At 64.4% G+C, this 14,887-nt stretch overlaps 2 protein-coding genes across 3 annotated transcripts; one reads left to right on the top strand and one right to left on the bottom strand.

Annotated features, from left to right (window-relative positions):
• Positions 1-13: 13 nt before the first annotated feature.
• On the bottom strand, positions 14-8,442 carry CHTF18 (chromosome transmission fidelity factor 18). Its single transcript, XM_033101042.1, has 22 exons — positions 8,297-8,442; positions 7,909-8,097; positions 7,670-7,820; positions 7,326-7,494; positions 6,948-7,040; positions 6,806-6,858; positions 6,530-6,671; positions 5,828-6,037; positions 5,217-5,314; positions 4,787-4,910; positions 4,545-4,696; positions 4,338-4,431; positions 3,874-3,972; positions 3,669-3,799; positions 3,260-3,425; positions 2,169-2,393; positions 1,911-2,060; positions 1,689-1,819; positions 952-1,096; positions 732-863; positions 320-377; positions 14-235 (listed from the first exon to the last, which is right to left on the bottom strand). The coding sequence occupies exons 1-22, from the start codon at positions 8,385-8,387 to the stop codon at positions 99-101; spliced, it is 2,940 nt and encodes a 979-aa protein (XP_032956933.1). The 5' UTR covers positions 8,388-8,442; the 3' UTR covers positions 14-98.
• A 123-nt stretch (positions 8,443-8,565) lies between these two features.
• RPUSD1 (RNA pseudouridine synthase domain containing 1) lies at positions 8,566-11,925 on the top strand. 2 transcript variants are annotated; one of them, XM_033101001.1, is made up of 6 exons: positions 8,566-8,770; positions 9,434-9,629; positions 9,728-9,851; positions 9,938-10,040; positions 10,185-10,286; positions 10,786-11,925. In XM_033101001.1, the coding sequence occupies exons 2-6, from the start codon at positions 9,448-9,450 to the stop codon at positions 11,211-11,213; spliced, it is 939 nt and encodes a 312-aa protein (XP_032956892.1). In that variant the 5' UTR covers positions 8,566-8,770; positions 9,434-9,447; the 3' UTR covers positions 11,214-11,925. The 2 variants fall into 2 exon arrangements, with proteins under 2 accessions (XP_032956892.1, XP_032956891.1); XM_033101000.1 differs by having other exon boundaries at positions 8,566-8,884.
• Positions 11,926-14,887: the final 2,962 nt, after the last annotated feature.

Here is a 14,887-nt window from a genome sequence, read left to right as displayed (position 1 = left end):
GGGTGTCTGGTGTGGCCCTGTGGCATCCGGCATGGATCTGGGGTGTCCGGTGTAGACCGGGGCTTCCGGCGTCAGCCCGGGAGCTCAGTGTGGCTTGGCTACAGGAGCTCCCTGACGTGCAGGCTACGCCGCACAGCGTTGGAGACGCCCTCCTTGAAGCGGAACCAGACGTCGCTCCTACCCACCGCACTGCCCATGCGCCGCTCGGCCGAGTCTGTCGCAGGGGCTGCGTCCTCTGTGGGGGCCACAGGGTTGATTCTCCGCCTGACCCAGCCCCTCCCTCTACCGCTCCCCCCAGGACCCCTCCACACACACACACCTGCATGGGGGGCTGCTGCTCTCCTGACAACCAAGCGGCCGAAAAAATCCCTCTCCGGCTAAAGGGGGTAGATGGTCAGGCTCACGGCGCCTCTGAGCAGTGGCCCCAGCTGGGGAGTACACACCTGTCCCAGCCTCCTCCCCGCACTCAGTGCTGAGCCGCTCAGCAATGTCCCCTGTCCCTCACGGCCACCTGCTCTGTCAAGGCCGGGGCAGGAGGTGCCAGCAGAGCCCAGATGGGAAACTGGGCCCAGGTGGATCTCCATCCTGCTGAGCAACAGGGAGCTGCACCGACAGGCAGGTCCCTTGGGGCTTACAAGCTGCCCATGCCAAGGTCACCCAGCCCTGCCCTCTGGCCGACCCCCCACCCCGGCCTGACCCCACCCCCACAGCCACCGGGTCCCCCCTCGCACCTGGTCCTCCTGGGCAGCTCTCTTCAGGATGCGCTCCAGCCAGGGCTCGTGGCTGCGTGGGGCGGGTGGCGGTGCCCCTTCCCCCGCAGCCACCTCCTGTGGACCCGTGGCCCTGGAGGGACTCTCGTCCACCTGCGGGAAGTGGGTGTGATGACAGCGGACTGGGCAGGGCTATTCCAGGGGCAGTGTCCCTGCTCTGCCCCGACCCCGGTGGGCTCACCTGGGCGCTGTCCCCATTGCGGGCCAAGGCCTCTGCCCGACGCATCTTCTCCACTTCGATCTCGTGGGCGATGAGCTGCCTGGCCTGGTAGGTGAGGGGCTTTCGGGCAGGCAGCTCGGGAAAGCGGCAGACCTCCTCCACGTTCCTGCTCTCGGGGAGGGTGGGGCAGGACACCCGGGCACCCACTCAGTCGGGACAGGGGCGGGGGCAACCCACCACACGGACACCAAATGCCCGAGTGCACAGGCTGCAGCTCTGGCTCTGCCATGCCCCACCCCAGGCCAGCAGAGGGATCAGCCCTGAGTTTGTTTCCCCACTTGCTGTGGGCGTGAGAAGGGACCTCCCCGGGCTGCAGCGGGGAGGATGAGACGACACGGCAGGACCAGGGCTCAGGCTGGCCGCGTGCTCGGTAGTCCCCGTCACCACCTCCTTGCCACCCGCACTGGAGCATGTGCATCCCAGACACACTGGGGCCCTCGCTGGGCAACGGGACCACCTCAGGATGGGGAAACAGAGCCCTGGGGAGCTCAAGGGTCCCCTGGGCAGCTCCTGGGGACAGTGGGGCTATACCCAACCTGCAAACCCACCTAAGTCACATCTGGGCAAGAGCTGAGCTAGAACTGACACCGCCCCCAACCCGACAGATGGGGAAAGACTCATACGCCTCGCCAAGACCATGCTTTTAGACTCCCAGCCCAGCGCCCCCGGCACCCCTACTGCAGGTGCTGCGCACTCACGGCTCCAAGCTGTAGACGTACTGCCCATCGGGCGTGCGCTCCTGGCGGTAGGTCAGGCTGTAGGCGATCATGGTGGCCACAAGGCTGGCCAGCTGCAGCTTCTCACGGGTGCTGTACAGCTGCGTGCTCACCTGTGGGCAGGTGGGCGGCACACAGGGACACTGAGCACGGCCAGGGGCCCGGTCACCGGAAACCACCCCCCGTTCTGGAGGAGGCACTCACAGGGCGCAGCTTAGGCACGAGTATGTCCAGGAGCAAGCAAAGGGTGTCCAGGACGAGGGCCTGGGGGGAGGTTCGGCTGCGTGTGGCCGGGGTGATGCCTGACACCAGCGTCTGGATCAGGTTCTGCACCCGGTTTATCCGGTTCTGGGCCTGGAGTGGAGGAGGAACCAGGACCAGGTCAGCCAGGACCCCCTCACATTCTGTCCCCCCACCCCCACCCAGGACCCTGCCTGGACAAGGGCAGGGTGCAGGGCGCACCTCCTGCTGGCTACTGGGGAAAGCGATCCTGGGCACGTGGCTGGAGGCGAACAGCAGGTGGAAGGCGGCGGGCAGGAAGGGCCGGTAGCGCAGCAGCTGGAAGCTCTGGCGGTGGTGGGCAGCCTGGCCCAGCAAGTCCTCAAAGACCAGCCAGTCGAGGGCCACGCACACGGTGCCCAGGCTAGAGTCTCGCAGCCGCAGGCGCAGAAAGTTGTCAAACAGGCCCTGGGGACAGCAGGGCCCTGAGCCCCTCCAGCCTCGCGGTCCTACCACCCACTGGGACCCTTCACCGCCCATCTGCCCTGCGGGTCTCACACAGCAGCGCATACCAGCCAGTGGCCATGGGACCCTGAGGGGGAGCCAGGAAGGCCCACTCACCGCCCCCACTCTGGTTTGACCAAGACGCTTGGGAAGTGCAGGAGAAAACCCCCTACCCCAAGCCCTCCCTAGAGGAAGTCTGTCCACCAGAATTGAGGGCAGAGCCGTCCCCGCACCGCCCTTTCACAGAGCGCGCCATCTCCTCGCCACCGCTCTGCCCTCTGCACTGTGGATTTCCAGATTTGCCCAGATCCCCAACTGCTCACCCAAAGCAGCTTAGATAGGGAGGCAGCTTAGGCTGGGCTTTCTGGGGCTCAGGGGGCAGCTGCAACCTGCTCAGCCCAAAATCTCACTCTCTCTGCTCTTGAACCCAAATGTCCCCAGGCCCCTCCCAACCACTGGGTCAGGCTGCCCGGCCGCTGCTGCTGCCCCTCCTCCGGAGTTCCCAACAGGCAGTCAGTAATCCCGTCAATCAAATGCCACCCCACCCCCAGGCCCCGCCCCCCATCTCTCAGGCAAGGCAAGGCCTATGCTGGTCGTTCCCCTCCACACACTGGCCAGCCCCTCCTGTGACTCTGTCCTGCTCATAGTCCCCTCAGAGGTCTCCCTGACACCCCGAGTCTGCCGCACCTCACTCCCTTCACACCTGCTTCTCCTCCAGCGGGGTACCGTCTGCATTCTCTCTTCGCTGTCTGGGGATGAGTGAACACTCCCAGATGGCTCCTGCCTCCCCCGACCCCGGAAAGAAAGTTCAAGGTAGAGAGTGCGGTTACCTGGACTACCTTCTCGTGCTCGCCGGCCGACGCGGCCGTGTGCAGGATGCGGTAGAACCGCTGTGCGGCCAAGGTCAGAGGCGTGTTGGCAGCGTGGGGCCCTGGGAGCCCGTCACCCAGCAGGAGCAGGTGGGTGGGCAGAGTCAGGTCCTGACCCACGCGTTGCCTGCTGAGGGGGTGCTGAGGCTGGAGTGGAGCCCCCGCCCACTTTATTCCACTTGACAACACCCTCCCGACCCAAGGCGGTCCCCAGGAGGGGACCGTGGGGGAGGCCGAGACACAGCCTTGAGGGCAGGGCCTAAGCAGTCTCGGGTCTCTGTTGGCAAAGGCGGGGGTGCAGCCTGCACACTCAGGGTCTGGTGTCCAGGCCGAGGCTGGCCCGCCCACTCGTTCTGCCCACCTCGCCTACCTCTGGGCCCGAGGCAGCTGGAAGATCTCCTGCCACACAGAGAAGAGCCCCTTGCGCTGGTCCTTGAGGCCAATTCGTGCGGTCTGCACGGCCTGAACACTCAGCTGCCGCTGGCCCCGCCCGTGCAGGAACTGGACACAGGGTGGGGGGTGAGGTAGCTGCCTCCGCCCCCCCCACCCCAGCCAGCTGCCTCCTCCCCGCCCACCTGCAGAGTGTTGATACAGGCCCGGATGTCATTGTCCGTTTTCTCACAGAGGGCTGCCAGCGCGCCTGGGTCGGCCTGCAGGCCCTGCCGTAGCGAGACCTGCGGGAGGCAGGAGCGGGAGTGGCCACCCCCACAGAATCCCACCCTGCGGCCACTACTTCCCTAGAAACTTCCCTAGAAACAGGTGCGGAGCAGCTCTCATCCTGTCGTCCCGGGCAGGGGCGAGAAGGCTGCAGACCCTGTGGATTGCCTCGCTCCCCACTAGGGCCCAGCCACCACCAGAGACCAGTGATCTAGTCACCCTCACCCACCGGGAGCTGGGCCATCGGGGGAGGGGCAGGGGCAGCAGGGGATGGGGCCCTGGACGAGGAGTGGGACAGGGAGGGGGAGATGGGACCGAGACAGGCGCCATGCCCCCCCCATGTCGTCAGCCATGCACCTCCCTGGCCCCCACCCTCGCTGACCTCCTGCAGCCGCTGCACGAGCCTGGAGGGCAGCGTGGGGGGGAAATGGAGCAGGAAGGCCTGCTGCTTCAGCTGCCGCAGGGAGGGTGCGAACCTGAGGGACGGACACACGGGGGCACTCATGCCCAATCCCCACCTCGGCCCACTGGGCGGCGGGGTAGAAGCCGGGCCCAGGGGGGTCCCCTCAGCCCCCCACCCCCCACTCACTGGTCGTTACAGATGCAGATGATCGGTCTCATCAGGAGCCCCGCCTCCGCCCGCCGCCGCCGCGCCCCGCCCGCTGGTACGGCCAGGCCCTTAGGCTCCGCCTCCTTCGGGCCCTTGCGGTCGATGATGCTGAGAAGCACGTTGATGGCAGCCTAGGGGGACACGCAGCGGACGCAATGAGCCACAGCCCCAATGCCATCCACCCCCCGCCCACCCACCGGCCAGACACCCGGGGGGCTCACCGTGGGGGCCCCATCGATCTCATCGATGACCAGGCAGTTGGGCCTCCCGCCAGCACCCAGCACCGACTCCATCTGTGTGGCCGCCTCAATATGCGTGCGGAAGGCCTCAGGGCTGCGGTCATCACTGGAACCGTGAGGCAGAGGAGGGACCATCAGGGCAGCTGGGGCCTCAGCAGGGCAGCAGCCAGTGTCCCTGGCAGGACGGTCCCCCAGGGCCAAGCTGCCACATTTACACCTCAAAGCTACTGCACAAGGACACCCCGCAACATGGCTTCCCCAAATTCCAGTGACCCTAAGAAGGGTGTGGTGTGGTCCACCACAAGTGTCCTGGGGACCACAGCCCCACCTTTAACCCACCCGTGTCCCAGGCTCCACCAGACACGCCAGGACAGACAAGAGGACCGGAGGCCAGGCCCTCCCCTCCATTTACCTCGCGTTCATTTCCACCACAGAATACCCAGCATGCCTCGCGATCACATGGGCCAGGGTGGTCTTGCCCAGCCCCGGGGGTCCACACAGAAGTGCCACCTGCAGCCAAAATATATGAAGACATCCTACAACCTGCACCACCCCAGGGAGTTCCCAGCCCAAATACAGAGGCTGAAAATTCTTTCCCATGAGGCTTGATACTAGGGGATGTCCCCCCGACCCCACCTGTCACCAAACAAGAATCCCAGCATGCTTAGGGCTCAGAGTCAGTGCTCCAGAAGGAGAAAGCCCTGCACGAAGCAAGTGATGGAGAAACCTAACAGGAACACAACTGTTACTGACACGACTGAATCCCTGAAACCACCATGACTATCTCTTAGGAAATGCAGGACCCTTCAAGAGACACTGATTTTACCTGAGTCATTAGAAGAACAACCGAAGTCACACTCACGTCATTGACACCCCACACCGACACCCTAATGTCATCGTACCCGCAGCCGTGGGGGCAGTAAATGCGCATGCCTTGTGGCCCCCAGAAGCTGCAAAGGCGCCGGCCAATGAGTACAGCCCCTGGGCTCAGAGGTGCGTGTAGTGCAGCCAGATGGGCCTTACCTTCTGCCGGGGCCGCTGGCTCGGGTCCAGCTCAGCCTCCAGCATCTCCTCCAACACTTGCTCGTGGCTTTTCCACTTGCTGGAGGCTGTGGCCTCCTTGCCTCCCCGGGCTGGCTCCACACTGGGCCTGGGCTTCCGGGCCGGCCTCTCTCGGCCAAACACAACCAGGTCCCACAGCTTCAGCCATTTGAGGAGGCACCGGTTCGTGAACTGCAGGAAGGGAGGCATTGTATGAGGGGACCACCAGCTCCAAGGACTCCCCATGCCTGCCCCTCATGCCATCATTAGCCTAGGGACACAAACAGGGACGCCCGGGCAAGTAAGTGACTGGCACCAATCACCCTGCCGGTGAGTGGCAGAGTGGGACTCACAGAGGGACTGTGTCCCCACAGCCCTGGTCCTGAACCCTCCAGGAGCCCCGCTACCCCCACGGGCATCCCAGGGACATCAGCTGCTGGGAGCAGAAAAGGAAACTAGGCTCCAGGCAGCGCGTGCCCCAGATCCCCAGCCAACATCCCAGGTAACCAGCAGTATGCCGGCCTATTTTCACATCTACAATTCAGTGAGGGGCAAATCAGAGCCGAGCCTCGCCCTCCATCCGAACAGCCCTGTGAGCTATTGATATACAATTTGGTGGATCCAGAATTCCCCTTCCTTGGCAACAAGAAAGCCAGTCACACTTGAGCAAGAACAAGGTCTCACGTCATCACTGAGCAGCTCTGTGTAGTGCTGAGGTGCAAACTCGTCTACCCAGAGGCGGTGCTGGGAGTCATCTTGGCTGTGGGCCGGCTTCTCACGGGCCTCCAAAGGCTGGGCCTCCTCCTCCACCTCCTCTGCCCTGAGGCTGGAGAACACTGTACCCTGAGCCCCCGAGTCTTAACCACATGCAGGGACCACCCCCCGCCCAGAATTCCGGCTGGGGGTCAGCAGCCCAAGAACCACTGAGAGCCCTAGGGGTGGAAGAGCTCCCTGCATCACCTGTGTAGTGTATCCGAGAGCTGCTGGGCCTCTTCCAGCAATCGCTGCCGCCGCTGCAGGGGGTGGGATCAGGATGGCTCAGCCGGCCATGATCTCCCTAGAGCCACCCCCTCCCCTCCCAGCGCACCCCAGCAGACCCCACCTCATTGTCGACCTGCTCCTTCAGAGAGGCGAAGGACACACCCAGCAGGTCCAGCTGGCCACGGCCACGCCACCGGATGTCCTGTAAAGGGCTCTGTGGGGGAGGAAGAGTAGCAGTCACATCTGGACCGCCTCCTAGGTCATAGGGTTACCCACAACCCTCCTCCCGACAGTACTCAGGGACCCGGGTGGCATTCCCTAACGTCAGCCGGCTAAGACATGCAGGAGCTAGTGGACTTGCTGAGAAGTCTCCGTGTCCCAGTGTGGACGTGATACCCAGGACCCTTTCCTGGGCAGAATCAAGCCCGCCAGCCCCACAGGAGGGCCATGGCCAGCCTCCCCACCCTCCGCCCCTTGCTTATGGCCGCACACTACCCACCTGCACCCCAGTGCCCACTGGGTCAGTGCGAAGCACCAGAAAGGCCCGGTCACCACCCGTGGAGGTCACGTTGATGTAGTCCTCCAGGACAGGGGGTCGCCTCAGGACGGGATTTCGGGTGGCTGGTGAGGCCCGTATGCAACTCATGTCAGCACCGTCATCCACGGGCCTGGGAAGGGACCAGGGCTGTGTTGGGACTCTTGCCTCCTGTTACCCGCAGGCGAGGGTACCACCCTCAGCTACCAAGCCCTCCCACAGGCGCCCAGCTCCAGGCCTCAGGACCCTGTCTGAGCAATGAGACCCTTCCAAGTTCCCCGGAGACACGTGTGCCCCAAGCTACACACCCCTCGTCCCACAGCTCAGCAGGGACCTCGGGACTCTGTGGGGGGGTGATGTACTGAGGCGGGGAGTCAGGAAGCAGCGGCTCTTCCACCTCATCCCGCCCGAAGTTCAGCCTCTTGACTGCCTCCAGCCTGGGCCGCTTTAGCCTGGGGGCTGGGGAGACATACACACTCTGAGAAGGAACAGGGGCGCTTCCCAGGCCTCCCCCCCACTCCTGGGCCAGGGGCCCCCGTGGGCGTACTTTGGAGCAGCGTCCTGTCCTTCTGAACGTTGGTGGCCTGCGGCCTCTTCCTGGAACCGCCACTGCAGCTCCCTGGAGGTCCACCTGGAGAGCGGGGAGTGGCAGCGTCCCCTCCAGCGATGGCCTCCTCAAACGTCAGCCGGACCGGGCCCGCCTGGGGGCCCCTGGGGGGTGACAGGGCCGCTGTACCTGCTGGAAGACAAGATTCACAGCAACCGCATCAAGGCAGCAGCCTCTACACACAGTCGGCGGCGCTGGAAGGCCCTTCTCTCTCGGACGCGCCCCCGTACCCCCCGCCTCCGCTCGCCTCCCCTCCTCCGAAAAGCCCTCGCAGGCTCCCAGGGGCGGGCCAGGACCCCGTCTAGGCCGCGGCGGGACCCTGACCCACCTTCCAGCTCGGCCAGCACCTCGAGCTCGGCCGCGAACTGGCTGTGGAAGTCGTCTTCGACGCCGTACAGCTCCCGCTCGTAGTCCTCCATACCCGCGCGCACCTACGGGAACCAGCCGCCAGCTCCAAACCTCCCGCGCCTCAACCGTGCGCCTCTCCCGCCCCCAGCGTCCCGGCGCCGCCAATCAACGGCCGGCGTGCCCGGCGGCGCTCGCCATTGGTCAGCGGGTGGGGCGGGGCGTGGGCGGGGCTGCGCGCGCAGGCCGAGAGGGGCCGAGTCAATACTCTGAAGTCGGGGAAGCGGGTCCCGGGCGTTCGCCATTGGCCCGCACTGTCGCCCCTCTGGCGGCGTGGGCGGGGCGTGGGCGGGGCCGTGTGTGCCGCCCGGGTCCCAAGAGGTGCGGCTCGGTGGCCTTCGGGGTCCTGGGTCGCGAGGCGTGGCGACGCGGGGGCTGGATCCACGGCCAGTCAGCGGTATTGGGGGCCTGGACGGCGCGGCCCGGCTGCAGATCGGTTCCGGAGTGGGCGGGAGCGCGGGAGGGGCTCGCAGCCGAGGTCTGCCCGGAACTCCGTGATCACACGCCGGAGGTGGGGACTTCCGCGGAGGGGAAAGGAGGAAGGGGTTTCTGCGTGGGGGGGATATGGGTGGGCGAGGATGGACTTCTCCCTGCACCCAGCTCCCCCGACCCCTGTACACGGCTGACCTGGGTCGCCCCCGGGACATAGGGTCGTTAACAGCTCCTCCCCTTGGCCCCCTCCCCACTCAGGAAAAATCCCCTATCGCGCGTTCCTGATATGTAGGGAAGGGTCGGTGAGTGCGGGCTGGAGAGCAAGACTGCTCCCAAGGCCTGGGTCTGGCCGGGACTCCGCTACAGTCAAAGCAGTACGGGCTCCCCTGACCTTGGCCACACCCCCACCCCAGCTGACGCTGTCCAGCCTGGTTTAGGAGTGAGAGGAATAAGGAGCCCAATGGGTGCAGGCACACAGTAGGTGCACGTGCTTGCCTGACATACAGCGTGGGGGCTTCAGACCCAGGGTCCCAGGGAGCAGGGGATGTCTACCCCAGTTGGGCAGGACCCTGATGCGGGCTGGTCACCCCATGACCCGCCACTCCACATGCTTGCCCTGCCATTGCAGGCCCTTCCCCCACCATGGAGCCAGGCAGCATGGAGAACCTGTCCATCGTGTACCGGAGCCGTGACTTCCTGGTGGTGAATAAGCACTGGGACGTGCGCATCGACAGCAAGACGTGGAGGGAGACACTGACCCTCCAAAAGCAGCTTCGGCACCGCTTCCCTGAGCTAGCCGACCCAGACACCTACTACGGGTTCAGGTACCTGGGAGCACAGCACAGGCGGCTCCCCGCAGCCTCCATTGGAGGGAAGTGGCTGTCCCCAACCTAGCCACTGCTGACTCGCTTCTCCATGCCAGGTTCTGCCACCAGCTGGACTTCTCCACCAGTGGGGCACTTTGTGTGGCCCTGAACAGGGCAGCTGCGGGCAGTGCTTACAAGTGCTTTAAGGAGCGGCGTGTCACCAAGGCTTACCTGGCTCTGGTAAGGCCTGGCTGGTCCTGGGGCATGGGGACTCCAACGCTGAGCCCATTTCGGCAGAGTGTCAGGTGGGTTCCCCTGCCCGGCAGGTTCGGGGACACATCCAGGAGAGCCGGATGACCGTCAGCTATGCCATCGGCAGGAACAGCACAGAGGGTCGAGCCCACACCATGTGCATTGAAGGCACCCAGGGTACGGCGGGCAGAGGGTGGGGCCTCAGGGTGTACTTCATCCAGGGGGGACCTTGGCTGGGTGGGGCCACCCTGCGCAGCTGACTTGTGCAGGGGCGGACTGGCTGGCCTGGCCAACCGTCACAGCCTACCTTCCTCCCCACAGGCTGTGAGAACCCGAAACCAAGCTTCACGGAGCTGGTGGTTTTGGAACATGGGCTGTATGCAAGTGACCCCGTCTCCAAAGTGCTGCTGCAGCCCCTCACAGGTGCGTTGCCCAGGCCCCTCACTGCCTGCTGATGGTGTCCTGTCCCAGGCGACGTGGAAACCTAGCATCAGCATGTCCTCTCGTAGTACCCTGTAGCACCCGTGTCATGTAGGAAAGCATGAAACCCAGGCACGGAGGCAAAGTAGCCTGTCCGGAGCCACCCCAACCATCGCTGGTAAAACTGGTCCTCTTCTGCCCACTCAGCCCGTGTTGCAGCTCTTGCCCTACGTGGGGTTTCGTTGGCCTGCGTGTGAGGGCGGTAGGAAGGCTGGCCTGGGGAGTGCCACCCTGGCCCTGCCCTCCCCAGAGGTGACCCCCGAAGTCCACTCCTATCCTGAGCTCTGACATCGTGTATAGCAAGAAACAGGGAGGGCTGCTGTCCCCAGACATTGCATGAGACTCCAAAGTGGCAGTGGGGAACAGTGCCAGGTGTGACGTGAATGGTGGGGGTGATCATGGAGGAGCGCCCCCGCCTGACTGGCCCCCATTCCCCACACAGGCCGCACGCACCAGCTTCGTGTACACTGCAGTGCCCTCGGTCACCCCATTGTGGGGGATCTGACATACGGGCAGGCCTCAGGCCGGGAGGACCAGCCATTCCGCATGATGCTGCATGCTTTCTACCTGCGGATCCCCACGCAGGCTGAGTGTGTGGAGGCCCGCACGCCAGACCCCTTCGTGCCCACCCTTGACGCCTGCTGGAGCCCCCATACCCTGGTGCAGCCACTGGACCAGCTTGTCCAGGTCCTGAGGACTGCCCCTGACCCTGAGCCTACAGAAGGGGGCCCTGGGCCCTGCAGCCCCTCCGTGCCCCTGCCTGGGCCAGGCCGGCGCCCACCACCCCCTGCCAAGCCCCCTGAGACAGAAGCGCAGCGGGCCTCTTGCCTTCAGTGGCTGTCAGAGTGGACACTGGAGCCAGACAACTGAGAGTGTGGGGCTGGGGTGGGGGTGTAGGCGGAGACCCCCAGGCAGAGGGGGGCTAAGCCCATCCCAAAGCTGGGGTGTCCCAGTGGACGAGAACTGAGTCCCCACCCTGGCCACAGGGGCCAGGTCTGAGGAGGGGCCAATTGGCAGCCATGATTCTGGAGGATGAAGGGACTGTGGGACCAGCCCCCCAGGGGAAATCAAGGCCTGCCTGTCCTCCAGAAATGCCTTTCTGACTCTGAAGCTTCACCCCCAGGGCCCATGTTGGAGACTTGCCTCGAGTTGCCCTGAAAGGCCCCGGGCCACCCCTTGCCTGGGTGGGCTCCTCCTGGGCCCCCAGTCCACCCCGCAGAGCACCCTGCTTCTCACTCTGTTCAGACCTGTGCCGTCACCCCAGCCTGGCTAAGCCCTCTTCACCTGCAGACCCTGACTCGCCTCTGCCTGGCTGACCCTGCCTGTGCCTTGGCTTCTACGGGATTCTGCCCCTGGGTCTCCCTCTCAGCCCATATCCTGATCCTCACACGTGGGGTGGGTCTGGGCCGTCCCCTCAGGCCTGGCATAAGTGCTGCTCTGCAGGACCCTCCCACTCAGCCAGGAGGCGTCAAACCTCAGCCTGGGAGCTGGCAGCCCAGGCCCCGCCCTGTCCATCTCCCAGGACACCCACATATTCCAGCCGCAGCTGGGCTCCAGGACTTGGAATAAAGGCTCAGTGACTAACCCTACAAGTGACCATGAATCTGATGGGGGAGGGTGTGGGGGGAACCCAGACTCCCTGCCTCCTGCACCGGCAGACCTCTGTCCCAGGCCCCCCAGCTGTACCCAGAAGGGACCTCGTGCTCCTGGCTGCTGACCTGTCCCCCATACAGTGAGGGCCCTGCTGCTCTGGTTGGGGAGAAGCTAGAGGACCCCCAGCCAAAACCACTGGACCATCCATCTGGTCTCACCAGGGTCCCTTGTGGAGCCACTACCCCCCACCGCCACACCCTGGGAGGGCGATTACCTGGCCTTCAGCCAGTTCAAGGTCACACACCACATCCCTGCACCTGGCTAGGCTGGACCCCTCCTCTCACCGGCTGATACAGGTCCGGTCATGGGACCGCTGGGATGAGCCAGAAGCTGCCACCATGGGACCTCTGCAGAGACCCAGGTCCCAGCCCCTGCTCCCTGTGCCTGTGTCCTCATCTGTAACAGGTGGGACTGGAGCAGAGCAGAGGGGCCACGGGATGCCCATTCTGGTAGGTCAGATGGTTACTGTGACGTGCTCGGCACGACCGACAGAGGGTGCCATGGGATAGCATTGCCAGCCCCTTCCCGCACACCCTCCTTTTTTCCAGTGCTAACTCATTGGTCCTTGCATTTCAGGGCATGTCAATTCCTTGCTGAGACCTGCCCCACCTCTCCCCCTTTGCTCCTGGCCCTCCACCGCCATACTCCCGGGCTCACACACAGGTGCCCAGCCCCGGCTGCACGCTCTGACCCCACACCCCACTCACTGCTGTGTGGCCGCAGGAAAGTTCTCAGTCTTTCTGGGCCTGAGTTTCCTCATCTGTGAAATGGGCATCTCAGCTGTGCCTTGGGCAGGGGGCTGACGCAGTGAGGCAGTGTGTGAAAGACGGTGTGGCTCTACAGCTCAGCAACTGCTCCGTCGCTGTGGTCATTCGTCTGGCCTGGGCCTGCCCCGTCAGCCAAGCCTGCAGTGGGCAGACGAGCACGTGGCCTCCTGCACTCTGGCTGCTTTCTGCTCCTGCCCCCTCTGGCCTGTGGGAGTCTCCAGCCCTGGGATGGGTGGAGGTCCCACTACCATGTGACAACTCCCTCCCCCAAAGCCCATCAGTGTCTAGAGCCCCAAAAAAGCCTTCAACCAAAATCTGGACTCCCATGGGGTCTGTGCAGGGGCCAGGAGCAACCCTCAGCTGGTCCTTCCAGTTGTCCGCCCACAGGCCCAGGGCGGTGCCTCTGCTTGACCGTGAGGCTGGCTCACTGGGGACGTGTGGCCCTGTGGTGTGGACGGCGGTCATCCAGCGGCTGAACCCAGGCCATGGGGGCTTAAGGCTCCTTCCGGGAGGTCATGAAAACTGGAGCTGGGCGTGGGGGTTCAGCCTGGGGCATCTGACCTCGATCCACCTCAGCTGGGGGAGAGGCTTCCATCACTGGGTCAAGAAGTCCTGCAGTCACTCCTGCTTAGCCTGAGTCCTGCCCGGTGGGTTGGCCCCATCCTGGGCTCTATGGGCCCCGGGGCACATGTGCCACACTCTTCACCATCAAGGCTGCCACCCAGCGCCCACACACCCTCCCTGCCCCTGGCACACAGGTGTGTAGATTGCATGCCCAACTCTGCCAGCACCCACAGCACAGAAACACCGCCATATACGTCACGAAACCCAGGCGCCACCTTGAGTCCCCGTGTTTCTAATGTCCGCGCAGGAAACGCATATACACATAGAAGAGCTGTGTGCTCCCAGGCGCACATGTACAGGCACCTGTGCTCACATGCAGACACCGGCACACGGTGAAGGCAGGGGTGCACATGTATGAACACACATGACACTCGAGGCACGGCACCCCCGTGGGAAGGGGTTACACTCGGCAGCCACCAATTGTGCACTCAGCCTCCCAGTCCCCCGGCACCTGCTGGGGAGCAGGTGCCTGGTGTGCTGGGGCCCCAGGGGCCAACCCTGCAGTGTCACTTGGCACAGCCCCAGCCCCTCCCCTCCACGTCTGCCTAGCTGGTGTCACTGCAGGAGTGGGTGGCTGCACGGGTAGGGTGCTGGGAGAGGCATGAGCTGGGAGAGGCAGGAAACTTGGCACCCCCAGCTTGTACCACGCTTGTGCTCTGGGGTTCAGCTCCGGGGTCTGACACACTTGATGGGTTTGGACGACTAGTATCTGGAGTATCTGGCACCTGATCTAAAACCCCCTGCATCCGACTGCTGCCACCTGGCCCGGGAACACCACCCTCTACCACCGAAGGTCTTTGTGCTCAGGTGAGGCGTTGGGGCCAGGTTGGGGGCCACTACCAGCGGGATCCACAGGTTTCGAGTCTGGCCTTTGCAGCCCTGGGCAGGTAGCGGAGCCCCTCGGAGCCTCCATTTTGCCCCTGCATGGGGCAGTCACCTCCCTGTCTCGCTCTTGCGCCATGTGGAGTCCAGAGGCCCACAGGTAGGTACCCAGAGCTGTCAGACTGTGCAAGGCTGTGCCCAGGCGTGGGCAGCATGGGCCAGGCCCCCCCAAGGACCTGCATCACAACACCAGGCCACAGCCACACCAGGGCAGGTTGGAAAGCTACCGGGCCTCTCCCTCAGCGACCTGTGGGGACTCGCTGGCACTGCTGCCCACTCCCCTATAACTGTCAAGAGATCTGTTCATTGGAGACACCACAGCCTGCGGGTCCCCTGAGCCCCGAACCGCCAAACCGCCATAAGAAAGGCCCAGCTCCCCCTCCGCAGGCCCTTTTGTTCCAAAGTCACATTGTTTGTTGGGTGGTGCCCCCAGGGCCCACGTTGTAGACTTACCTAGGGTTGCCCGATGACAGAGAGACAAAGCAGCAGCCAGGCTGAGGTCGCCCGCTCTGCACAGCACCCATCCTGTGTGACTCTGGACGGCACCCCTGTCTGTGCCCCTGGGCCGAAGCTGGTGGGGCTGGCCTATCACCTCCTGTCTCCTCTCCAGCTTGTCCC

The sequence above is a fragment of the Rhinolophus ferrumequinum genome (assembly GCF_004115265.2).
Source record: "Rhinolophus ferrumequinum isolate MPI-CBG mRhiFer1 chromosome 15 unlocalized genomic scaffold, mRhiFer1_v1.p scaffold_54_arrow_ctg1_1, whole genome shotgun sequence".
NCBI lineage: Eukaryota > Metazoa > Chordata > Mammalia > Chiroptera > Rhinolophidae > Rhinolophus > Rhinolophus ferrumequinum.
The sequence above is the reverse complement of the archived record's forward strand: the minus strand, read 5'-3'. Positions and strand labels throughout refer to the sequence as shown.

Bases quoted from the DNA above. Each gene is read 5' to 3' on its own strand.
- CHTF18 (XM_033101042.1), bottom strand. From the start codon at position 8,387: ATGGAGGACTACGAGCGGGAGCTGTACGGCGTCGAAGACGACTTCCAC. The intron at 8,098-8,296 runs GTGGGTCAGGGT...GTCTTCCAGCAG, and splicing joins GGTGCTGGCCGAGCTGGAAG to GTACAGCGGCCCTGTCACCC. The intron at 7,041-7,325 runs GTGGGTAGTGTG...CCTCCCCCACAG, and splicing joins CAGTGGGCACTGGGGTGCAG to AGCCCTTTACAGGACATCCG.
- RPUSD1 (XM_033101001.1), top strand. From the start codon at position 9,448: ATGGAGCCAGGCAGCATGGAGAACCTGTCCATCGTGTACCGGAGCCGT. The intron at 9,630-9,727 runs GTACCTGGGAGC...TCTCCATGCCAG, and splicing joins GACACCTACTACGGGTTCAG to GTTCTGCCACCAGCTGGACT. The intron at 10,041-10,184 runs GTACGGCGGGCA...TCCTCCCCACAG, and splicing joins GTGCATTGAAGGCACCCAGG to GCTGTGAGAACCCGAAACCA.